The 26,492-nt window shown below is 41.5% G+C and overlaps 1 protein-coding gene across 3 annotated transcripts in view; it reads right to left on the bottom strand.

The window, feature by feature from the left end:
- LOC139749114 (protein CIP2A-like) overlaps positions 1–26,492 on the bottom strand; it is a 236,984-nt gene that overhangs the window by 62,671 nt on the left and 147,821 nt on the right. For all 3 annotated transcript variants that reach the window (XM_071662706.1, XM_071662705.1, XM_071662704.1), the window contains exon 13: positions 20,589–20,778. In XM_071662706.1, the coding sequence (XP_071518807.1) occupies positions 20,589–20,778 (190 nt within the window). The remainder of the gene's footprint in view (positions 1–20,588; positions 20,779–26,492) is intronic.

The following is a 26,492-nucleotide window of genomic DNA, read 5'->3' as shown; positions in this document are numbered from 1 at the left end:
ACTATCTCATTAATTTCAACACATCCAACTTTTGCATTTATATCACCTCTTACAACCACCTTTCTCTCTTTCTCAAACCTATCTATACAGTCATCAAATTCTCCATAAATGCTTCATTTCATTCTTACCTTAAAAGTCTTAATATTCACAGGTGCATATAAACATACCCATGCATACTTCACAATTCCAATCTTTTCTTTCTCTCACACTTTTCTTGATACATTCCATCAAAGGTCTGTAACACCTTCCCATACCCTCACTGATAGCACAATTCAACATCCTTCTTTCCCTCATCACAGATAATTCTTAATCATTCCCATCCGTACCATTCACCCACAACTTGCATTCATCCTTTACGTTTTCACTCCATACACACTGCCCAGGGATATAGGTTTCCCGATCCTATCACATCCAAATGATGACTTTCAAAATTCTCCATGAGCTCCCTCCTTTTACTCTCACCAATCATCCCATTAACATTCAGAGCCAGCATCCTGAATTGCTTGTCCTTTTTACTCTGACATAACTGATGGAATCCACTGCTGCTTCTTAGCCTTTAGCACTTCACTCTTAACAGGCCACTGGCAAAGGACAACTACAGAGCAGTGTTTCCAAAGGCAAATATATACAGAAAATAAACAAAATACCCATTATTAGTTCTACACAAACATTAATTACTAACAAAATATAATGAATTGCCTAATACAGTAGAACATAGTATACATGAACTAATTACCACTTCTACAACACAGAGAACACTGGTTAGCATTTATAACCTTATCAATTCACAGGCCACCCAGAAACAAGCACATAAATTTAAATCCTGGTTGCAGCAGTCAGTCCACAGTCATCCCACCTTTCATCCACCACAAGGAGCTGGTCAATAAAATAAGTATCTAGAGGCTGGAAACCCTCCCCTTCTTGTATCTCAATTTCTAAAAGAGGAAACGGAAGGAGTCAAGCAGGGAGTGTTTATCCTTTTCAAAAGCTCAGATTGGGGTGTCTTAAATGTGTGTGGACATAACCATGAAGAGAAGAAAGGAAAAATAGGTAGTATGTTTGAGGAAAGAAACCTGGATCTTCTGGCTCTGAGTGAAACAAAGCTCAAGGGTAAAGGAGAAGAATGGTTTCGAAAAGTCATGGAAGTAAAGTCAGGGGTTGGTGAGAGGACACGAGCCAAGGAAGGAGGAGCACACTCCTAAAGCAAGAGTTGTTGGAGTGTGTGACAGCATGTAAGGAAATAAATTCTGGATTGAAGTGGGTAAAACAAAAGTGGATGGAGAGAGATGGGTGATTATTAGTGGTTATGTATGTGCTCATGAAAAGAAAGATCTTGAGAGGCAAGTGAGTGTGTTACCAATTTTTGTACACAAGACTGGGTAGTTGTGATGGGTGACATAAATGCGAAGGCGAGTGATATGGCAGTTAAGGATATAATTGGTGTACATGGGGTACTCAGTGTTGTGAAAGGAAATGGTGAAGAGCTTGTGGATTTGTGTGCTGAAAAAGATTGGTGAATGGTAATGCATGGCTTAAAAAGAGGGATATAGATAAGCATATGTATGCGAGTATGAGAGATGGTCAAAGGGCATTATTGGATTATGTGTTAATTGATAGGTGTGTAAAAGAGAGACTTTTGGATGTTAATGGGCTGAGAGGGGCAGCTGGAGGGATGTCTGATCACTATCTTGAGGAGCCAAAGGTGAAGATTTGTAGAGGTTTTCAAAAAAGAAGAGAATGCTGGGGAGAAGAGAGTGATGAGAGTAAGTGAGGTTGGAAAGGAGACTTGTGTGAGGAAGCACCAGGAGAGATTGAGTGTAAATGGCAAAAGGAGAGAGCAAATGAACCGAAGGGGATGGGTGAGGAATGGGATGTATTTAGGGAAGCAGTGATGGCATGTGCAAAAGATGCATGTGGCATGAGAAAGAAGGGAGGTGGACTGATTAGAAAAGGTACAGTGGTGGGATGAAGAAGTAAAGTTGTTACTGAAAGAAAAAAGAGTGGCGTTTGGATGATACTTACAAGAAAGGAGTAAAAATGACTGGGAGATGTATAAAAGAAAATGGCAAGAGGTCAAAAGGAAGGTGCATGGGTTAGAAAAGAGGGCAAATGAGAGAGAGTTGGGGTAAGAGAGTATTATTAAACTTTAGGGAGGATAAAAAGATGTTTTGGAATGAGGTAAATAAAGTGCAGAAGACAAGAGAACAAATGGGAATATCAGTGAAGGGGGCAAGGGGGGAAATAATAACAGGTAGAGGTGAAGTGAGGAGGGGGGCAGATTGAGTATTCTGAAGGTTTGTTGAACGAGTCTGATGATGGAGTGGCAGACATAGGGTATTTTGGTCGGGGTGGTATGCCAAGTGAGAGGGCCAGGGAGAATGGTTTGGTTAAGAGAGAAGATGTAGCGAAAGCTTCGAGGAAGATGAAATCCTGCAAAGCAGCGGGTTTTGATGGTATGACAGTAGAATTGATTAAGGAACAGGGTGACTGTGTTGTTAAGTGGTTTGTAAGGATATTCAGTGTATGTATGGATCATGGTGAGATGCCTGAGGATTGGCAGAATGCATGCATAGTGCCATTGTACAAAGTCTAAGGGGATAAAGGTGAGTGTTTAAACTACAAAGGCATAAATTTGCTGAGTATTCCTGGGAAGTGTATGGAAGGGTATTGATTGAGAGGGTGAAGGCATATACAAAGCATCATATTAGGGAAGAGCAGTGTGGTTTCAGAAGTGGTAGATGTGTGGATCAGGTGTTTGCTTTGAAGAATGTGTGTGAAAAATACTTAGAAAAGCTGATGGGATTGTATGTAATTTATGAATCTGGAGAAGGCATATGATAAGGTTGATAGAGATGCTCTGTGGAAGGTATTAAGCCTATATGGGTGGGAGGTAAGCTGCTATAAGCAGTGAAAAGCTTTAACCAAGGATGTAAGGCATGTGGATAAGTATAAAGAAAGGAGAATGATTGGTTCCCAGTGAATGTCGGTCTGCAGTAGGGGTGGGTGATGGCCCCATGGTGGTTTAATTTGTTTATGGATGGGGTGGTTAGGGAGGTGAATGCAAGAGTTTTGGAGAGAGGGGCGTGGATGCAGTCTGTTGAGGATGAGAAGGCCTGGCAAGTGAGCTAGTTGTTGTTCACCGATGATACAGCTCTGGTGGCTGATTTGAGTGAGAAAGAAACTGCAGAAGTTGGTGACTGAATTTGGAAAAGTGTGAGAAAGGAGAAGGTTGAGAGTACATGTGAATATGAACAAGGTTATTAGGTTCAATAGGGTTGAGGGAAAAGTCAATTGGGAGGTAAGTTTGAATGGAGAAAAACTGTAGGTAGTGAAGTGTTTCATATATTTGGGAGTGGACTTGTATCGAATGGAACCATGGAAGAGGAAGTGAGTCACAGGGTGGGGGAGGGGGCAAAGGGTCTCAGAGCAATGAAGAATGTGTGGAAGGAGAGAACATTATCTTGGAGAGCAAAAATGGGTATGTTTGAAGGAATAGTAGTTCCAACAATGTTATATGGTTGTGAGGCATGGGCTACAAATAGGGATATACTAAGGAGGGTGGATGTGTTGGAAATAAAATGTTTGAGGACAATATGTCATGTGAGGTGGTTTGATTGAGTAAGTAATGAAAGGGTAAGAGAGATGTGTGGAATTAAAAATATTGTGGTTGGGAGAGTAGAAGAGGGTGTGTTGAAATGGTTTGGACATGTGGAGAGAATGAGCAAGGAAAGATTGACAAAGAGGATATATTTGTCAGAGGTGGAGGGAATAAGAAGCAAGAGACCAAATTGGAGGTGGAAGGATGGAGAGAAAGATTTTGAACGAATGGGGCCTGAACATACAGGAGGGTGAGAGGCGTGCAAGGAATAGAGTGATTTGGAATGATGTGGTATACTGGGGTTGATGTGCTGTCAATGGACTGAACCAGGGCATGTGAAACATCTGGGGTAAACTATGGAAAGGTCTGCGGGGCCTGGATGTGGATAGGGAGCTATGGTTTTGGTGCATTATACATGACAGCTAGATTTGGTGTGAATGAATGTGGCCTTTTCTGTCTGTTTTCAAAAATTCCTTAGTCCAACATTCTTCCAGGCATATTTCAATCAACTTTCTTTGATTCCTGAACCCCTGAAGCTTCCTTCATTTCCTCCTGCAGTTTCGTATGTTCTTCCAACATTCAATCACATTCATGGCTTACAGTTTCTGCTTGTTTCAGGGCAGTATCACATTCTGCATCAAGACAATGTTTTTCTTCCTTAAGTTCTTTGATTTTCGTTTAAGACATTTGCTTCCTTCTGTCTTTCTTCTTTTTCTCCTTTGTCTTGCTTTAGAAGAGTTTCTGCAGTATGAGATGCACTCCGAGCCTGTCTAATTGCTGCATCTCTCTCAGCCAAAGTTATAGCCGTTTCCCACATCAGCTAAGTAGTGCCAGGAAACAGATGAAGAATGGCCCATCCACTCATATAAAAATATATGGCTGATTCATGTGAGAAAACTGCAGAAGCTGGTGACTGAGTTTGGTAAAGTGTGTGAAAGAAGAAAGTTAAGAGTAAATGTGAATAAGAACAAGGTTATTAGGTACAGTAGGGTTGAGGGTCAAGTCAATTGGGAGGTAAGTTTAAATGGAGAAAAACTGGAGGAAGTAAAGTGTTTTAGATATCTGGGAGTGGATCTGGCAGCGGATGGAACCATGGAAGCAGAAGTGGATCATAGGGTGGGGGAGGGGGCGAAAATTCTGGGAGCCTTGAAGAATGCGTGGAAGTCGAGAACATTATCTCGGAAAGCAAAAATGGGTATGTTTGAAGGAATAGTGGTTCCAACAATGTTGTATGGTTGTGAGGCGTGGGCTATGGACAGAGTTGTGCGCAGGAGGATGGATGTGCTGGAAATGAGATGTTTGAGGACAATGTGTGGTGTGAGGTGGTTTGATCGAGTAAGTAACGTAAGGGTAAGAGAGATGTGTGGAAATAAAAAGGGCGTGGTTGAGAGAGCAGAAGAGGGTGTTTTGAAATGGTTTGGGCACATGGAGAGAATGAGAGAGGAAAGATTGACCAAGAGGATATATGTGTCGGAGGTGGAGGGAACGAGGAGAAGTGGGAGACCAAATTGGAGGTGGAAAGATGGAGTGAAAAAGATTTTGTGTGATCGGGGCCTGAACATGCAGGAGGGTGAAAGGCGGGCAAGGAATAGAGTGAATTGGATCAATGTGGTATACCAGGGTCGACGTGCTGTCAGTGGATTGAATCAGGGCATGTGAAGCGTCTGGGGTAAACCTTGGAAAGTTCTGTGGGGCCTGGATGTGGAAAGGGAGCTGTGGTTTCGGGCATTATTGCACGACAGCTAGAGACTGAGTGTGAACGAATGGGGCCTTTGTTGTCTTTTCTTAGTGCTACCTCGCACACATGAGGGGGAGGGGGATGTTATTCCATGTGTGGCGAGGTGGCGATGGGAATGAATAAAGGCAGACAGTGTGGATTGTGTGCATGTGTATATATGTATGTGTCTGTGTGTGTATATATATGTGTACAGTGAGATGTATGGGTATGTATATTTGCGTGTGTGGACGTGTATGTATATACATGTGTATGGGGGTGGGTTGGGCCATTTCTTTCGTCTGTTCCCTTGCGCTACCTCGCAAACTTGGGAGACAGCGACAAAGCAAAATAATAATAAATAAATAATAAGACTTTTCCAGTAACTGTAGCTGCATCCTTAGCCCCTTTTCCTCTGAATAAAGTTAAAATAACAGCTTTCACCAATTATTAGCCACAATATGTATCACCCTATCAAAACTTTCCCCTTACTTCAACATTTCAGCAGTAATCCCTTTTCACTCCAGATGCATTCATATCTTCAACCTCTTTATCCCCTTTTTCCCTCCCTCCCTGCTACTGACTCTTGCATTTGTATTCTTTTCCTTCCATCCTCCATGCCCATGCTTTGAAAAAATAATGCACCCAACTTCTACCACAGTCATCAATTCTTCAAAATATTCTTTTCGTCTTCCTTTCACTTCCCCCTTCTGATTCAGCAATTCCTCTTCCTTACTTTCACATATACATTACCACTCTTACAGCCACCTCTTTCCAGTCCAATTTCTTATTTTCCTTAATTTTTCACTAAACTTTCTGCCAATCTTCATCTACTCTTTCCTTCCTTTCCTCTATCAGCTTCTTAACATTCTGCTTCCACATCTTATATTCTTCCCTCCTTCCCTGCTGAACTTCCATCAGTGCATTCACTTCCAGCAATCTCCCATATGTCTATTTCTTCTCTTCCACAGCATTTCTATCTCATCCATCATCCACCATGTATTTCACTTTTACCTTTACATCTCACAAACTTGTATCCAACTACCAATTCTACAACCTTTAAAAATCTTTTTCTAAACATTTTAAACACCACATTCACACAAGATTGCATCTCTGCATTTACCACACTTTTCATATCAACTTTCGGTCACCCTTCTCTCACTCTCCACAATGCATTCTTTCTGTTCATTCTTCTCCTTCCCAACACTTTTAACTCTCCATTCTTCCTTATGCCATACCTCCATTTACCTGATCCTAACCTTCATGGGGAAATGCAAAATGGTCAGAATCCCCAAAGAATCCCCTTCACAACTCTAGCATCTATGCACAACCTTTCTTAACCTTTCATCCACTGCCACATAATCAATCAGACCTCATGTCTTCTCTTCCATTACTTTTCATCCACACATATCTGTGAATCACCTTGTACTAAAAAAAGGATGTTTGAAAAGAATAAACTCTTTCAGCACAAACACCTGAAATATAACCTCCATTCTCATTTACTCCAGGCACTCCCAACCTACCAACTATCTCATTAATTTCAACACATCCAACTTTTGCATTTATATCACCTCTTACAACCACCTTTCTCTCTTTCTCAAACCTATCTATACAGTCATCAAATTCTCCATAAATGCTTCATTTCATTCTTACCTTAAAAGTCTTAATATTCACAGGTGCATATAAACATACCCATGCATACTTCACAATTCCAATCTTTTCTTTCTCTCACACTTTTCTTGATACATTCCATCAAAGGTCTGTAACACCTTCCATACCTCACTGATAGCACAATTCAACATCCTTCTTTCCTCAATCACAGATAATTCTTAATCATTCCCATCCGTACCATTCACCCACAACTTGCATTCATCCTTTACGTTTTCACTCCATACACACTGCCCAGGGATATAGGTTTCCCGATCCTATCACATCCAAATGATGACTTTCAAAATTCTCCATGAGCTCCCTCCTTTTACTCTCACCAATCATCCCATTAACATTCAGAGCCAGCATCCTGAATTGCTTGTCCTTTTTACTCTGACATAACTGATGGAATCCACTGCTGCTTCTTAGCCTTTAGCACTTCACTCTTAACAGGCCACTGGCAAAGGACAACTACAGAGCAGTGTTTCCAAAGGCAAATATATACAGAAAATAAACAAAATACCCATTATTAGTTCTACACAAACATTAATTACTAACAAAATATAATGAATTGCCTAATACAGTAGAACATAGTATACATGAACTAATTACCACTTCTACAACACAGAGAACACTGGTTAGCATTTATAACCTTATCAATTCACAGGCCACCCAGAAACAAGCACATAAATTTAAATCCTGGTTGCAGCAGTCAGTCCACAGTCATCCCACCTTTCATCCACCACAAGGAGCTGGTCAATAAAATAAGTATCTAGAGGCTGGAAACCCTCCCCTTCTTGTATCTCAATTTCTAAAAGAGGAAACGGAAGGAGTCAAGCAGGGAGTGTTTATCCTTTTCAAAAGCTCAGATTGGGGTGTCTTAAATGTGTGTGGACATAACCATGAAGAGAAGAAAGGAAAAATAGGTAGTATGTTTGAGGAAAGAAACCTGGATCTTCTGGCTCTGAGTGAAACAAAGCTCAAGGGTAAAGGAGAAGAATGGTTTCGAAAAGTCATGGAAGTAAAGTCAGGGGTTGGTGAGAGGACACGAGCCAAGGAAGGAGGAGCACACTCCTAAAGCAAGAGTTGTTGGAGTGTGTGACAGCATGTAAGGAAATAAATTCTGGATTGAAGTGGGTAAAACAAAAGTGGATGGAGAGAGATGGGTGATTATTAGTGGTTATGTATGTGCTCATGAAAAGAAAGATCTTGAGAGGCAAGTGAGTGTGTTACCAATTTTTGTACACAAGACTGGGTAGTTGTGATGGGTGACATAAATGCGAAGGCGAGTGATATGGCAGTTAAGGATATAATTGGTGTACATGGGGTACTCAGTGTTGTGAAAGGAAATGGTGAAGAGCTTGTGGATTTGTGTGCTGAAAAAGATTGGTGAATGGTAATGCATGGCTTAAAAAGAGGGATATAGATAAGCATATGTATGCGAGTATGAGAGATGGTCAAAGGGCATTATTGGATTATGTGTTAATTGATAGGTGTGTAAAAGAGAGACTTTTGGATGTTAATGGGCTGAGAGGGGCAGCTGGAGGGATGTCTGATCACTATCTTGAGGAGCCAAAGGTGAAGATTTGTAGAGGTTTTCAAAAAAGAAGAGAATGCTGGGGAGAAGAGAGTGATGAGAGTAAGTGAGGTTGGAAAGGAGACTTGTGTGAGGAAGCACCAGGAGAGATTGAGTGTAAATGGCAAAAGGATGAGAGCAAATGAACCGAAGGGGATGGGTGAGGAATGGGATGTATTTAGGGAAGCAGTGATGGCATGTGCAAAAGATGCATGTGGCATGAGAAAGAAGGGAGGTGGACTGATTAGAAAAGGTACAGTGGTGGGATGAAGAAGTAAAGTTGTTACTGAAAGAAAAAAGAGTGGCGTTTGGATGATACTTACAAGAAAGGAGTAAAAATGACTGGGAGATGTATAAAAGAAAATGGCAAGAGGTCAAAAGGAAGGTGCATGGGTTAGAAAAGAGGGCAAATGAGAGAGAGTTGGGGTAAGAGAGTATTATTAAACTTTAGGGAGGATAAAAAGATGTTTTGGAATGAGGTAAATAAAGTGCAGAAGACAAGAGAACAAATGGGAATATCAGTGAAGGGGGCAAGGGGGGAAATAATAACAGGTAGAGGTGAAGTGAGGAGGGGGCAGATTGAGTATTCTGAAGGTTTGTTGAACGAGTCTGATGATGGAGTGGCAGACATAGGGTATTTTGGTCGGGGTGGTATGCCAAGTGAGAGGGCCAGGGAGAATGGTTTGGTTAAGAGAGAAGATGTAGCGAAAGCTTCGAGGAAGATGAAATCCTGCAAAGCAGCGGGTTTTGATGGTATGACAGTAGAATTGATTAAGGAACAGGGTGACTGTGTTGTTAAGTGGTTTGTAAGGATATTCAGTGTATGTATGGATCATGGTGAGATGCCTGAGGATTGGCAGAATGCATGCATAGTGCCATTGTACAAAGTCTAAGGGGATAAAGGTGAGTGTTTAAACTACAAAGGCATAAATTTGCTGAGTATTCCTGGGAAGTGTATGGAAGGGTATTGATTGAGAGGGTGAAGGCATATACAAAGCATCATATTAGGGAAGAGCAGTGTGGTTTCAGAAGTGGTAGATGTGTGGATCAGGTGTTTGCTTTGAAGAATGTGTGTGAAAAATACTTAGAAAAGCTGATGGGATTGTATGTAATTTATGAATCTGGAGAAGGCATATGATAAGGTTGATAGAGATGCTCTGTGGAAGGTATTAAGCCTATATGGGTGGGAGGTAAGCTGCTATAAGCAGTGAAAAGCTTTAACCAAGGATGTAAGGCATGTGGATAAGTATAAAGAAAGGAGAATGATTGGTTCCCAGTGAATGTCGGTCTGCAGTAGGGGTGGGTGATGGCCCCATGGTGGTTTAATTTGTTTATGGATGGGGTGGTTAGGGAGGTGAATGCAAGAGTTTTGGAGAGAGGGGCGTGGATGCAGTCTGTTGAGGATGAGAAGGCCTGGCAAGTGAGCTAGTTGTTGTTCACCGATGATACAGCTCTGGTGGCTGATTTGAGTGAGAAAGAAACTGCAGAAGTTGGTGACTGAATTTGGAAAAGTGTGAGAAAGGAGAAGGTTGAGAGTACATGTGAATATGAACAAGGTTATTAGGTTCAATAGGGTTGAGGGAAAAGTCAATTGGGAGGTAAGTTTGAATGGAGAAAAACTGTAGGTAGTGAAGTGTTTCATATATTTGGGAGTGGACTTGTATCGAATGGAACCATGGAAGAGGAAGTGAGTCACAGGGTGGGGGAGGGGGCAAAGGGTCTCAGAGCAATGAAGAATGTGTGGAAGGAGAGAACATTATCTTGGAGAGCAAAAATGGGTATGTTTGAAGGAATAGTAGTTCCAACAATGTTATATGGTTGTGAGGCATGGGCTACAAATAGGGATATACTAAGGAGGGTGGATGTGTTGGAAATAAAATGTTTGAGGACAATATGTCATGTGAGGTGGTTTGATTGAGTAAGTAATGAAAGGGTAAGAGAGATGTGTGGAATTAAAAATATTGTGGTTGGGAGAGTAGAAGAGGGTGTGTTGAAATGGTTTGGACATGTGGAGAGAATGAGCAAGGAAAGATTGACAAAGAGGATATATTTGTCAGAGGTGGAGGGAATAAGAAGCAAGAGACCAAATTGGAGGTGGAAGGATGGAGAGAAAGATTTTGAACGAATGGGGCCTGAACATACAGGAGGGTGAGAGGCGTGCAAGGAATAGAGTGATTTGGAATGATGTGGTATACTGGGGTTGATGTGCTGTCAATGGACTGAACCAGGGCATGTGAAACATCTGGGGTAAACTATGGAAAGGTCTGCGGGGCCTGGATGTGGATAGGGAGCTATGGTTTTGGTGCATTATACATGACAGCTAGATTTGGTGTGAATGAATGTGGCCTTTTCTGTCTGTTTTCAAAAAATTCCTTAGTCCAACATTCTTCCAGGCATATTTCAATCAACTTTCTTTGATTCCTGAACTCCTGAAGCTTCCTTCATTTCCTCCTGCAGTTTCGTATGTTCTTCCAACATTCAATCACATTCATGGCTTACAGTTTCTGCTTGTTTCAGGGCAGTATCACATTCTGCATCAAGACAATGTTTTTCTTCCTTAAGTTCTTTGATTTCGTTTAAGACATTTGCTTCCTTCTGTCTTTCTTCTTTTTCTCCTTTGTCTTGCTTTAGAAGAGTTTCTGCAGTATGAGATGCACTCCGAGCCTGTCTAATTGCTGCATCTCTCTCAGCCAAAGTTATAGCCGTTTCCCACATCAGCTAAGTAGTGCCAGGAAACAGATGAAGAATGGCCCATCCACTCATATAAAAATATATGGCTGATTCATGTGAGAAACTGCAGAAGCTGGTGACTGAGTTTGGTAAAGTGTGTGAAAGAAGAAAGTTAAGAGTAAATGTGAATAAGAACAAGGTTATTAGGTACAGTAGGGTTGAGGGTCAAGTCAATTGGGAGGTAAGTTTAAATGGAGAAAAACTGGAGGAAGTAAAGTGTTTTAGATATCTGGGAGTGGATCTGGCAGCGGATGGAACCATGGAAGCAGAAGTGGATCATAGGGTGGGGGAGGGGGCGAAAATTCTGGGAGCCTTGAAGAATGCGTGGAAGTCGAGAACATTATCTCGGAAAGCAAAAATGGGTATGTTTGAAGGAATAGTGGTTCCAACAATGTTGTATGGTTGTGAGGCGTGGGCTATGGACAGAGTTGTGCGCAGGAGGATGGATGTGCTGGAAATGAGATGTTTGAGGACAATGTGTGGTGTGAGGTGGTTTGATCGAGTAAGTAACGTAAGGGTAAGAGAGATGTGTGGAAATAAAAAGGGCGTGGTTGAGAGAGCAGAAGAGGGTGTTTTGAAATGGTTTGGGCACATGGAGAGAATGAGAGAGGAAAGATTGACCAAGAGGATATATGTGTCGGAGGTGGAGGGAACGAGGAGAAGTGGGAGACCAAATTGGAGGTGGAAAGATGGAGTGAAAAAGATTTTGTGTGATCGGGGCCTGAACATGCAGGAGGGTGAAAGGCGGGCAAGGAATAGAGTGAATTGGATCAATGTGGTATACCAGGTCGACGTGCTGTCAGTGGATTGAATCAGGGCATGTGAAGCGTCTGGGGTAAACCATGGAAAGTTCTGTGGGGCCTGGATGTGGAAAGGGAGCTGTGGTTTCGGGCATTATTGCACGACAGCTAGAGACTGAGTGTGAACGAATGGGGCCTTTGTTGTCTTTTCTTAGTGCTACCTCGCACACATGAGGGGGAGGGGGATGTTATTCCATGTGTGGCGAGGTGGCGATGGGAATGAATAAAGGCAGACAGTGTGGATTGTGTGCATGTGTATATATGTATGTGTCTGTGTGTGTATATATATGTGTACAGTGAGATGTATGGGTATGTATATTTGCGTGTGTGGACGTGTATGTATATACATGTGTATGGGGGTGGGTTGGGCCATTTCTTTCGTCTGTTCCCTTGCGCTACCTCGCAAACTTGGGAGACAGCGACAAAGCAAAATAATAATAAAAAATATGGAGGGAGTGATAAGAGACATGACATGAAAACTAGGGAAAATGGAAGCAGAGACAGAGTGTGCTGGTGAGGTATGGTGGCTAGTAAAAGAGCATATTTCTGGGTGATATTGTTGTCTGTTGAGAGTGAAGAGGAGTTGCAGATAGTTGCAAGTGTCGTTTATGATATGTGTAAGCATAAGTGATTGAAGGTAAATGAGAGTAAAAGTAAAATAATGGAGTTTAAGAAGGAAACTGAGTGAAAGTGTAGTTTGTGTAAAACCCTATAGAGTGAAAGATAAAAGTGTACTAAACTGTGTTATAGGTATGGGGGAGAAAAACTAGGAGAGCTGAGATGATTAAAGCTTTTAGGAGCTGTCTTGGGCAAGTTTGGTGATGTGGAATTTGAGAAAAAGGAGCAATCAGTACAAGGTAAAAATCATTGGGTTCTTTAATTGAATAATGGAGGGTAGAGGTGTAAGTATGGAAGTGAAAAAAGGATTATGGGTTAGCATATTCCCAGACCCTAACCTACACAGCTGAGAGATGGACATGTAACGAGTCACAAACAGAGGTCAAGAATCCAGACTGTGAAAATGTGCTATTTAAGATGAGTATGTGGCATGACATACGCAATGAAGAAGGAATTGAAGGGGTGTATAAGAAATGTGGTATGACAGGGAATGAACTATGGAGCGGTAGAGTGGGTGAAATGTAATACTTTGAGGTGGTGTGGAAGTATAGAAAGAATGCAAGACATGAAGTTTACAAGGAGAATGTATGATGGTACAATTAAAGGGATTGATATGATAGGAAGACCACCTGTGACACAGAGAAATAGAGTGGAAGAGTATTGGAGGGTGAAAAATGGTGGAAGAATGCACGGGATGCATGTAAGAACAGGGATAAGTGGAGTCTCTCTTGCCATGGCAACCCCCTTGACAGGAGTTCCTAGGGGGAATGGGCATCAGAGATTAGATGGATATATAGTTTGCAATGCTAATTTTTTTCAAATTATGGGTGGTATCACCACAATCTAGAAACTGTAACTCGTACATGTCTACAGAGTGAAGTGTTACTTGGTTGTATGTCTGGTTGTTTAGTGCCTGTCGAGTCATTATGGTGTGTATATGTTTTGTCAATTTCACTTTTGCAGAGGAACATGGATCTGTTAGTACAGATTATTAAAGTGTGAAGCAGGAGTAAACTTTTAATTTCTATTAGAGGGATGGCGCTGGTTATGCAGTGGTTTGGGTGGGTGTGGTCTGGTGCAGTTGTAAAGAGTTAATTGCCAAGCATATTGAAGTGCAATTCAATTAACAGCATTTCTGTTTAACTGTGAAGATGTTGAATCCCTTTGGTTATTGGGCAGCCTTAATCATTCACATGGAAAAACATTTCCACACAATGTAATCTAAATTCATTCCTCTAGTATCACCATCCAAAATTTCTCTAACTCATAACACTACATTAACTGAATCCGTCCACCTCATCAGCATCCTATCTCTCCCACTTATAACTTCAACATTTTGAAATGGATTTCTTCATACAACCTGTTCCCTGCAAAGTTCTACATAGCTGCACCTCATCTAATCCCTTAATTTATATACTTTTCTAATGGCTTCTTCTCCATTATTTTCATTTATTCTATTTTACTTTGTCGCTGTCTCCCGCGTTAGCGCAAGGAAACAGACGAAAGAATGGCCCAACCCACCCACATACACATGTATATACATACACGTCCACACATGCAAATATACATACCTATACATCTCAACGTATACATATATATACACACACAGACATATACATATATACACATGTACATAATTCATACTGTCTGCCTTTATTCATTCCAATCGCCACCTCGCCACACATGAAATAACAACACCCTCCCCCCTCACGTGTGCGAGGTAGCACTAGGAAAAGACAACAAAGGCCCCATTCGTTCACACTTAGTCTCTAGCTGTCATGTAATAATGCACTGAAACCATAGCTCCCTTTCCACATCCAGGCCCCAGAGAACTTTCCATGGTTTACCCCAGACGCTTCACATGCCCTGGTTCAATCCATTTACAGCACATCGACCCCAGTATACCACATCATTCCAATTCACTCTATTCCTTGCACGCTTTTCACCCTCCTGCATGTTCAGGCCCTGATCACTCAAAATCTTTTTCACTCCATCTTTCCACCTCCTATTTGGTCTCCCAATTCTCCTCGTTCCCTCCACCTCTGACACATATATCCTCTTGGTGAATCTTTCCTCACTCATTCTCTCCATGTGACCAAACCATTTCAAAACATCCTCTTCTGCTCTCTCAACCACACTCTTTTTATTACCACACATCTCTCTTACCATATTATTACTTACTCGATCAAACCACCTCACACCACATTTTGTCCTCAAACATCTCATTTCCAGCATATCCACCCTCCTGCGCACAACTCTATCCATAGCCCATGCCTCGCAACCATATAACATTGTTGGAACCACTATTCCCTCAAACATACCCATTTTAGCTTTCCGAGATAATGTTTTCGACTTCCAAACATTCTTCAAGGCTCCCAGAATTTTTGCCCCTTCCCCCACCCTATGATTCACTTCCGCTTCCATGGTTCAATCCGCTGCCAAATTCACTCCCAGATATCTAAAACACTTCACTTCCTCCAGTTTTTCGTCATTCAAACTTACCTCCCAATTGACTTGACCCTCAACCCTACTGTACCTAATAACCTTGCTCTTATTCACATTTACTCTCAACTTTCTTCTTTCACACACTTTACCAAACTCAGTCACCAGCTTCTGCAGTTTCTCACATGAATCAGCCACCAGCGATGTATCATCAGCGAACAACAACTGACTCACTTCCCAAGCTCTTTCATCCACAACAGACTGCATACTTGCCCCTCTTTCCAAAACTCTTGCATTCACCTCCCTAACAACACCATCCATAAACAAATTAAACAACCCTGGAGACATCACACACCACTGCCGCAAACCTACATTCACTGAGAACCAATCACTTTCCTCTCTTCCTAACATACACATGCCTTACATCCTCAATAAAAACTTTTCAATGCTTCTAACAACTTGCCTCCCACACCATATATTTTCAAAACCTTCCACAGAGCATCTCTATCAACTCTATCAAATGCCTTCTCCAGATCCATAAATGCTACATACAAATCCATTTGCTCTTCTAAGTATTTCTCACATACATTCTTCAAAGCAAACACCTGATCCACACATCCTCTACCACTTCTGAAACCGCACTGCTCTTCCCCAATCTGATGCTCTGTACATGCCTTCACCCTCTCAATCAATACCCTCCCATATAATTTACCAGGAATACTCAACAAACCTTTTCTTTCTTTCTTTCAAACTATTCGCCATTTCCCGCATTAGCGAGGTAGCGTTAAGAACAGAGGACTGGGCCTTTGAGGGAATACCCTCACATGGTCCAATTCTCTGTTCCTTCTTTTGGAAAATTAAAAAAAAACGAGAGGGGAGGATTTCCAGCCCCCCGCTCCCTCCCCTTTAAGTCGCCTTCTACGACACGCAGGGAATACGTGGGAAGTATTCTTTCTCCCCTATCCCCTATTACCTCTGTAATTTGAGCACTCACCTTTGTCCCCTTTGCCTTTGTACAATGGCAATATGCAAGCATTCCGCCAATCCTCAGGCACCTCACCATGAATCATATATTATATATATTATATTATACTTTGTCGCTGTCTCCCGCGTTTGCGAGGTAGCACAAGGAAACAGACGAAAGAAATGGCCCAACCCCCCCCCCATACACATGTATATACATACCTACACAGCTTTCCATGGTTTACCCCAGATGCTTCACATGCCTTGATTCAATCCACTGACAGCACGTCAACCCCGGTATACCACATCGCTCCAATTCACTCTATTCCTTGCCCTCCTTTCACCCTCCTGCATGTTCAGGCCCCGATCACACAAAATCTTTTTCACTCCATCTTTCCACCTCCAATTTGGTCTCCCTCTTCTCCTCGTTCCCTCCACCTCCGACACATATATCCTCTTGGTCAATCTTTCCTCACTCATTCTCTCCATGTGCCCAAACCACTTCAAAACACCCTCTTCTGCTCTCTCAACCACGCTCTTTTTATTTCCACACATCTCTCTTACCCTTACGTTACTCACTCGATCAAACCACCTCACACCACACATTGTCCTCAAACATCTCATTTCCAGCACATCCATCCTCCTGCGCACAACTCTATCCATAGCCCATGCCTTGCAACCATACAACATTGTTGGAACCACTATTCCTTCAAACATACCCATTTTTGCTTTCCGAGATAATGTTCTCGACTTCCACACATTCTTCAAGGCCCCCAGAATTTTCGCCCCCTCCCCCACCCTATGATCCACTTCCGCTTCCATGGTTCCATCCGCTGCCAGATCCACCTTACCAACCAGTCAACAATACAGTCACCCCCTTTTTTGATAAATTCCACTGCAATACCATCCAAACCCGCTGCCTTGCCGGCTTTCATCTTCCGCAAAGCTTTTACTACTTCTTCTCTGTTTACCAAATCATTTTCCCTAACCCTCTCACTTTGCACACCACCTTGAACAAAACACCCTATATCTGCCACTCTATCATCAAACACATTCAACAAACCTTCAAAATACTCACTCCATCTCCTTCTCACATCACCACTACTTGTTATTACCTCCCCATTAGTCCCCTTCACTGAAGTTCCCATTTGTTCCCTAGTCTTACGCACTTTATTTACCTCCTTCCAAAACATCTTTTCATTCTCCCTAAAATTTAATGACACTCTCTTACCCCAACTCTCATTTGCCCTCTTTTTCACCTCTTGCACCTTTCACTTGACCTCCTGCCTCTTTCTTTTATACATCTCCCACTCATTTGCATTATTTCCCTGCAAAAATCGTCTAAATGCCTCTCTCTTCTCTTTCACTAATTATCTTACTTCTTCATCCCACCACTCACTACCCTTTCTAATCTGCCCACCTTCTACGCTTCTCATGCCATAAGCATCTTTTGCGCAAGCCATCACTGCTTCCCTAAGTATATCCCATTCCTCCCCCACTCACCTTACCTCCTTTGTTCTCACCTTTTTTCATTCTGTACTCAGTCTCTCCTGGTACTTCCTCACACAAGTCTCCTTCCCAAGCTCACTTATTCTCACCACTCTCTTCACCCCAACATTCTCTCTTCTTTACTGAAAACCTTTACATATCTTCACCTTTGCCTCCACAAGATAATGATCAGACATCCCTCCAGTTGCACCTCTCAGCACATTACCATCCAAATGTCTCTCTTTCACGCACCTATCAATCAACACGTAATCCAATAACGCTCTCTGGCCATCTCTCCTACTTACATACGTATACTTATGTATATCTCGCTTTTTAAACCAGGTATTCCCAATCACCAGTCCTTTTTCAGCACATAAATCTACTAGCTCTTCACCATTTCCATTTACAACACTGAACACCCCATGTATACCAATCATTCCCTCAACTGCCACATTAGTCACCTTTTCATTCAAATCACCTATCACTATAACCAGGTCTCGTGCATCAAAACTACTGACACACTCATTCAACTGCTCCCAAAATACTTGCCTCTCATGATCTTTCTTCTCGTGCCCAGGTGCATATGCACCAATAATCACCCATCGCTCTCCATCAACTTTCAGTTTTACCCATATCAATCTAGAGTTTACTTTCTTACACTCTATCACATACTCCCACCACTCCTGCTTCAGGAGTAGTGCTACTCCTTCCCTTGCTCTTGTCCTCTCACTAACCCCTGACTTTACTCCCAAGACATTCCCAAACCACTCTTCCCCTTTACCCTTGAGCTTCGTTTCACTCAGAGCCAAAACATCCAAGTTCCTTTCCTCAAACATACTACCTATCTCTCCTTTTTTCTCATCTTTGTTACATCCACACACATTTAGACATCCCAATCTGAGCCTTCATGGAGGATGAGCACTCCCCACATGACTCCTTCTTCTGTTTCCCCTTTTAGAAAGTTAAAATACAAGGAGGGGAGGGTTTCTAGCCCCCCCCGCTCCCATCCCCTTTAGTTACCTTCTACAACACATGAGGAATGCATGGGAAGTATTCTTTCTCCCCTTTCCTCTATTATACCTAAATTAGTTCCTACTATACTATATAATCTATTCATTTCTACTGTCTGTGCTCATTCTATCCCTTTTCAAAGATAAATGGATATTTCATGTAAAGAAGTAATCAATCATGCTGCTTTTTTGCATACTGTAAATATGAAAGGTACCTCCAACTCCATCTTATGTAACATTCTTTCCAACATCAGCAATCCACTGTTACCTTTATTGAACTTCATATGTGTTCTACCTAAATTCAACCAATTTCAATTGTTCCCATTAATCTTGGCACAACACAGGGAATATAATCTCTCTCAGATACAAATACTTTATTCTTATGAATACTTACTCTTTGTGCAATGTTTCATCAAATCAATTCATCTTCTTATGCCCCATAAATAAAAGCATAATAAAACATCACAGAAATATTTCCCCATCATGACAGCCTTCTATATTCATTCAAAAACTTCTGATAACACAATTTCCTAGTCTCTCAAAAGCTTCAACAAAACCTCTCACTCTCCTGAATGCTCAGGCCCTGATACCCTAAAGCCTCCCTAACTCCATCCTTGAACCTCCTTTCGGTCTCCCCAAAGTAGATAGTATAGGTTATATCATAACTCACATTCCACAATTACATGCATTATATTTGGTATAAAGATACAACACAGACTCAAGTTTGAGAAATATGACAAAAAATCAGATCGTGTCTTCTATCTATAGTCCTAAGGAACACAAAGATGACAACAGCAAAACCTCTGTTAATGTTATGAAGGCAAAGAACTGACCAAACTACAATTACAGATATATATAAAATGGCATATACAATATAATTACAATACACAAAGTTGCAGCTATGCTAATTCCAAAACAATATAGACCAAGTTAGCCTACAATCTTGTACAGTCAAATTAAAACATGATAAAATACACATTCCAGAACACCTCCAAAACCAATTTCAAAAACAAAGGCTAGCATGGATAGATCTGTACCAAGCAAAAGCTTACAGACACAACTACTTGTTTACTAACTTAATTTATAAAACTCTATTACAAGGAAAGTGAATGGACATTTTCCCTTTTCTGAAAACCTCTACAAATTGTTGCCCTTGCCTCCACCACGTAATGATAAGACATCCCAACACCTGCTCTTCTCAGCACATGCATATCCAAAAGTCTCTCTTTTGCATGCCTGTCAACTGGTATATAACCTAATAGGCTTTCTAATCACCAAAGCATATTTGTGTGTGTCCCTCTTTTCAAACCAGATATTCCCAATCACCAGTCTTTATTCAGCACAGAATTCCACAAAATGTTCACCATTTTCATTCATTTTACTGAATACCCCATGCCTCCTAATTATTCCTTTAACTGCCAAATTACTTACTTCCACTAAAAATCGGTCTCTTGCATTAAAACTGCTGACACATCACCCAGCTGCTCCTAAAAATCTTGCTTCTCTTCCTCTTTCTTCTCGTGGCCAGGTGTATAATCACTAATACTTACCCTCCTTTATAATCCATTTATATCAAAATCGATTTTAAATTCAAGTTCCTTACATTCCTTGACATGCTCTCACAACTTCTGCTTCAGCAGTAGCGCTATCCCTTCCTTAGCTCTAGAGCTCTCACTAACCCCTAACTTTACCCTTAATACATTCCCAAACCATTCTTCCCCTTTACCCTTGAGTTTTGTTTCCCTTAGAGCGAGAACATCCAGGTTTCTTTCCTTTCATTTTGGTTACATGCACATACATTCAGACACCCCTAGCCTGAGCCTTCAAAGAGGATGCATACTCTTTATAAGACTCCTTTTTCTGCTCCATCTACTAGAAAATATAAGGGGAGGTATGTCACTTTCTGTGACATGCAGTGAATATGTGGGTAGATTTCTTTCTTCCCTATTCTCAGGGATACAAGAATAAAGTAAGGAGAAAAATAAAATAAAAAAAAACTCACCTCCATCTTATCAACAGTGCCTCTAAGTCGAGCAATCATGTTGTCCACATTTTCTTCAGAACCTGGGGAAAAAAGTGGTAGATGACACTGGACACCAAAGAGTTTTGTCTTTGGCTCATAAACATCCATTTTCATGGAGGGATGAGAAGATGCATTTGCTTCTTCTACCGCTCTCACAAGGGGACCCATACTGAAAGCAAGAATTAATAACAATTAAAGTTTGGCACCAGGGGAGCTGGAAAATCCTTTTCTCTTGTATCATCGCTTTCTAAAACTAGGATGATAGGAAAAACCATGCAAGGATCTCTGAACAAATGCTATGACTGGGATGTCTGAATGTGTGTGGTTGCAGTCAAGATGAAAATAAGGAAGGGATAGGTGAATTTTTGATCGACAAACCTGGATGTTTTGCCTCTAAGAACAAGAGCACAGAAAGGGGTGGCACTTTTAATGCTTAGCATGCTGTGGGAAAGTGATTATAAGTGCAGGGAATTGAGTTAAAGGCTGATGTGGCTTGACTGAAAATAGATAACAAAAGGTTGGTATTAGTTAGTTATCATTTAGTTATTTATTATACTTTGTCGTTGTCTCCCACGTTAGCGAGGTAGCACAAGGAAACAGACAAAAGAGTGGCCCAACCCACCCACATACACGTATATACATACACATCCACACACGTAAATATACATACCTATACAACCCAACGTATACATATATATACTCACAGACATATACATATATACACATGTACATAATTCATAGTCTGCCCTTATTCATTCCCGTCACCACCCCACCACACATGAAATGACAACTCCCTACCCCCACATCTGTGCAAGGTAGCACTAAGAAAAGACAACAAAGGCCACATTCGTTCACACTCACTCTCTAGCTGTCATGTATAATGCACCAAAACCACAGCTCCCTTTCCACATCCAGGCCCCACAAGACTTTCCATGGTTTACCCCACACACTTCACATGCCCTGGTTCAATCCACTGACAGCACATCGACCCCAGTATACCACATCGTTCCAATTCACTCTATTCCTTGCACGCCTTTCATCCTCCTGCATGTTCAGGACCCGATCACTTAAAATCTTTTTCACTCCATCTTTCCACCTCCAATTGGGTCTTCCACTTCTTCTAGTTCCCTCCATCTCTGACACATATATCCTCTTTGTCAATCTTTCCTCACTCATTCTCTCCATGTGACCAAACCATTTTAAAACACCCTCTTCTGCTCTCTCAACCACACTCTTTTTATTACCACACATCTCTCTTACCCTTTCATTACTTACTCGATCAAACCACCTACCACCACATATTGTCCTCAAACATCTCAATTCCAGCACATCCATCCTCCTCCGCACAACTCTATCCATAGCCCATGCCTCGCAACCACATAACATTGTTGGAACCACTACTCCTTCAAACATACCCATTTTTGCTTTCCAAGATAACGTTCTTGACTTCCACACATTTTTCAACACTCCCAGAACTTTCGTCCCCTCCCCCACCCTATGATTCACTTCCGCTTCCATAGTTCCATCCACTGCCAAATCCACTCCAAGATATCTAAAACACTTCACTTCCACCTGTTTTTCTCCATTCAAACTTACCTCCCAGTTGACTTGACCCTCAACCCTACTGTACCTAATAACTGCTCTTATTCCCATTTACTCTCAGCTTTCTTCTTTCACACACTTTACCAGACTCAGTCACCAGCTTCTGTAGTTTCTCACCCGAATCAGCCACCAGCGCTCTATCATAAGCGAACAACAACTGACTCACTTCCCAAGCCCTCTCATCCACAACAGATTGCATACTTGCCCCTCTTTCCAAAACTCGTGCATTCACCTCCATAACAACCCCATCCATAAACAAATTAAACAACCATGGAGACATCACGCACCCCTACCGCAAACCAACATTCACTGAGAACCGATCACTTTTCTCTCTTCCTACACGTACACATGCCTTACATCCTCGATAAAAACTTTTCACTGCTTTTAACAACTTGCCTCCCACACCATATATTCTTAATACCTTCCACAGAGCATCTCTATCAACTCTATCATATGCCTTCTCCAGATCCATAAATGCTATATACAAATCCATTTGCTTTTCTAAGTATTTTCTCACATACATTCTTCAAAGCAAACACCTGATCCACATATCCTCTACCACTTCAGAAACCACACTGCTCTTCCCCAATCTGATGCTCTGTACATGCCATCACCCTTTCAATCAATACCCTCCCATATAATTTCCCAGGAATACTCAACAAACTTATGCCTCGGTAATTTGAGCACTCCCTTTTATCCCCTTTGCCTTTGTACAATGGCAATATGCAAGCATTCTGCCAATCCTGAGGCACCTCACCATGAGTAATTCATACACTAAATAACCTTACCAACCAGTCAACAATACAGTCACCCCCATTTTTAATAAATTCCACTGCAATACCATCCAAACCTGCTGCCTTGCCAACTTTCATCTTCCACAATGCTTTTACTACCTCTTCTCTGTTTACCCAATCATTCTCCCTAACCCTCTCACTTTGCATACCACCTCAACCAAAACACCCTATATCTGCCACTCTATCATCAAACACATTCAGCAAACCTTCAAAATACTCACTCCATCTCCTTCTCACATCACCACTACTTGTTATCACCTCCCCATTTGCCCCCTTCACTGATGTTCCCCTTTTGTTCCCTTGTCTTACGCACTTTATTTACCTCCTTCCAATCTTATGCACTTTATTTACCTCCTTCCAAAGCATCTTTTTATTCTCCCTAAAATTTAATGATACTCTCTCACCCCAACTCTCATCTGCCCTCTTTTTCACCTCTTGCACCTTTCTCTTAACCTGCCTCTTTCTTTTATACATCTCCCACTCATTTGCATTACTTCCCTGCAAAAATCATCCAAATGCCTCTCTCTTCTCTTTCACTATTAATCTTACTTCTCCATCTCACCACTCACTACCCTTTCTAATCTGCCCACCTCCCACGTTTCACATACCACAAACATCTTTTGCGCAAGCCATCACTGCTTCCCTAAATACATCCTATTCCTCCCCCACTCACCTTACCTCCTTTGTTCTCACCTTTTTTCATTCTGTACTCAGTCTCTCCTGGTACTTCCTCACACAAGTCTCCTTCCCAAGCTCACTTACTCTCACCACTCTCTTCACCCCAACATTCTCTCTTCTTTTCTGAAAACCTCTACATATCTTCACCTTCGCCTCCACAAGCTAATGATCAGACATCCCTCCAGTTGCACCTCTCAGCTCATTAACATCCAAAAGTCTCTCTTTCGCATGCCTATAAATTAACACGTAATCCAATAACGCTCTCTGACATATCTCCTACTTACATACGTATACTTATGTATATCTCTCTTTTTACACCAGGTATTCCCAATCACCAGTTCTTTTTCAGCACATGAATCTACAAGCTCTTTACCATTTACATTTACAACACTGAACACCCCATGTACACCAATTATTCCCTCAACTGCCACATTACTCACCTTTGCATTCAAATCACCCATCACTATAACCCGGTCTTGTGCATCAAAACTACTAACACACTCATTCAGCTGCTCCCAAAACACTTGCCTCTGTGCCTCTCATGATCTTTCTTCTCATGCCCAGGTGCATATGCACCAATAATCACCCATCTCTCTCCATCCACTTTCAGTTTTACTCATATCAATCTAGAGTTTACTTCTTACACTATCACATACTCCCCCCACTCCTGTTTCAGGAGTAGTGCTACTCCTTCCCTTGCTCTTGTACTCTCACTAACCCCTGAATTTACTCCCAAGACGTTCCCAAAGCACTCTTCCCCTTTACCCTTGAGCTTCGTTTCACTCAGGGCCAAAACATCTAGGTTCCTTTCCTCAAACATACTACCTATCTCTCCTTTTTTCTCATCTTGGTTACATCCACACACATTTAGACACCCCAATCTGAGCCTTCGAGGAGGATGAGCACTCCCGCATGACTCCTTCTTCTGTTTCCCCCTTTTAGAAATTCAAAATATAAGGAGGGGAGGGTTTCTAGCCCCCCGCTCTTGTCCCCTTTAGTCGCCTTCTACGACATGTGAGGAATGCGTGGGAAGTATTCTTTCTCCCCTATCCCCAGGTATTAGTTAGTACTTATGCAATATGAAGCATACATGCAAAGGAGAGAGGAATACATTTTGGAAGATGATGAGAGTGCTTTGGTACTTCTAATAAGAAAGATCGAATCATAGTACTTGAGGATCTGAATGCACAGATGTGATGTGCCCCTGAGGGTAAAATCAGGGAGCATATTGTTCATAAAAATGAAGAAACTACTATCAAATTGGGCAGTAACTTAGGTACATAAATATTCATAGGTGAGTGAGGATGGAGGTCTATGGACACTAATGGATAATCTGTTGAGACTCAGTGTGCAAAGGAGAGTTTGCAAGATTTAAAAATGCTTAGATGGGCTGCCAGTGGAGTGTCTGGTCATTTCTTGGTGAAACTGAGAGTTAAGTTCACTGGTGATGGGTTTAAGGAAAAGGATAACATGTGGGAGAAATGCTAAAAATTCAATGAGTTTGGGAAAGTGGCCTGTTTGTGGAACTACCAGCAAAGATTGAAAGGAGAATGGCACAGAATGAAAAATAAAATTATGGGAGTCTAAGTTACAAAGAAAGGTTAGACTTTCAATTTGCCCATCTTGGAAAAGGGAAGGGTGATGGGTGACTTGATCACAACCTTTAAGTTTTTAAAACAGATCAATGATGTGGGCAGTGAGCAGCTCTTCAAGAGATATAGGGATAAGAAGGACCGAACATGAAATCAAGTAAGAAACTTGTTAATAAAGGTATGAAGAAGTAATTCATAGAATAAGAGTTGAAGATGCAAGGAAATGACTGAGAACATGGTTGATGCTGACTGCATACATAAATTGAAGAAGTTGTATGATAGTGAAGAATGTTCAGGAGATGGGGCCCCATGAGTGTAAAACTCCCTCCCTGTTATACAATACACATAGGTAATTACATAAAACTTGCAAGCAGTGGTACAAACACCTGGGGACATTGAAACACGGGTACAGAGAGAAATATTAAGTGACGCTGTAGAGACAGTGACAAGCATTACTGGAGACAAAATAATCAGATAGATATCTGGTCTGGTAGACAGAAAGTGAAAAAATGTAAAAGTATTCAGGATCAGTATTTGTTGTGAAAACAGGAAATACAGTATTTAATAAAGCAGAAACAAGGAGGCTAACAAAGTAGCAATGAGGGATCTGTCAGAAAAGTGGGTAGCACAAATGTTTAGAAAGATTAGAAGAAGGAAATTGTCAGACATGAATCACTGACTATTTTTGGACGAGAAGATCAAATTCCAAACAAAGAAGAAAAATTGAAGAAGTAAAGAATGCTGATCAAAAGACTGCTTAAGGATACAACCATGCCAAATGCAGTGTTTAAAGAAATGAGGGAAACTGGTGGAGTCAAGACAAATCAGGACAACCAGTAATACTTATGTTTGGTTTGGAGGTACTTAAACAAGCTAAGAAACTTAGAAACAAAGATGAATTCAGCAGGACCTCCTTTAGAGAGATAGTGAGTGAGTTATATAGATACATAGACCAAAGGTCCAAGTGAGGTGGTCTGGGGGGAAAAATTTACGCAGTAGAAGAAAAGGGTAACAAAGCAAAGGCTCTCTCCCGACCAATGTGGCCTTTCTTGTCTTTTCCTAGCACTACCTTGCACATGCGCACGCGGGGGGAGGGGGGTGCTGTTTCATGTGTGGCAGGGTGGTGATGGGACTGGATGAAGGCAGCAAGTATGAATATGTACATGTGTATATATGTATATGTATGTATATGTTGAAGTGTATAGGTATGTATATGT

Source organism: Panulirus ornatus, chromosome 6, assembly GCF_036320965.1.
Source record: "Panulirus ornatus isolate Po-2019 chromosome 6, ASM3632096v1, whole genome shotgun sequence".
NCBI classification, from domain to species: Eukaryota; Metazoa; Arthropoda; class Malacostraca; order Decapoda; family Palinuridae; genus Panulirus; species Panulirus ornatus.
The sequence above is the reverse complement of the archived record's forward strand: the minus strand, read 5'-3'. Positions and strand labels throughout refer to the sequence as shown.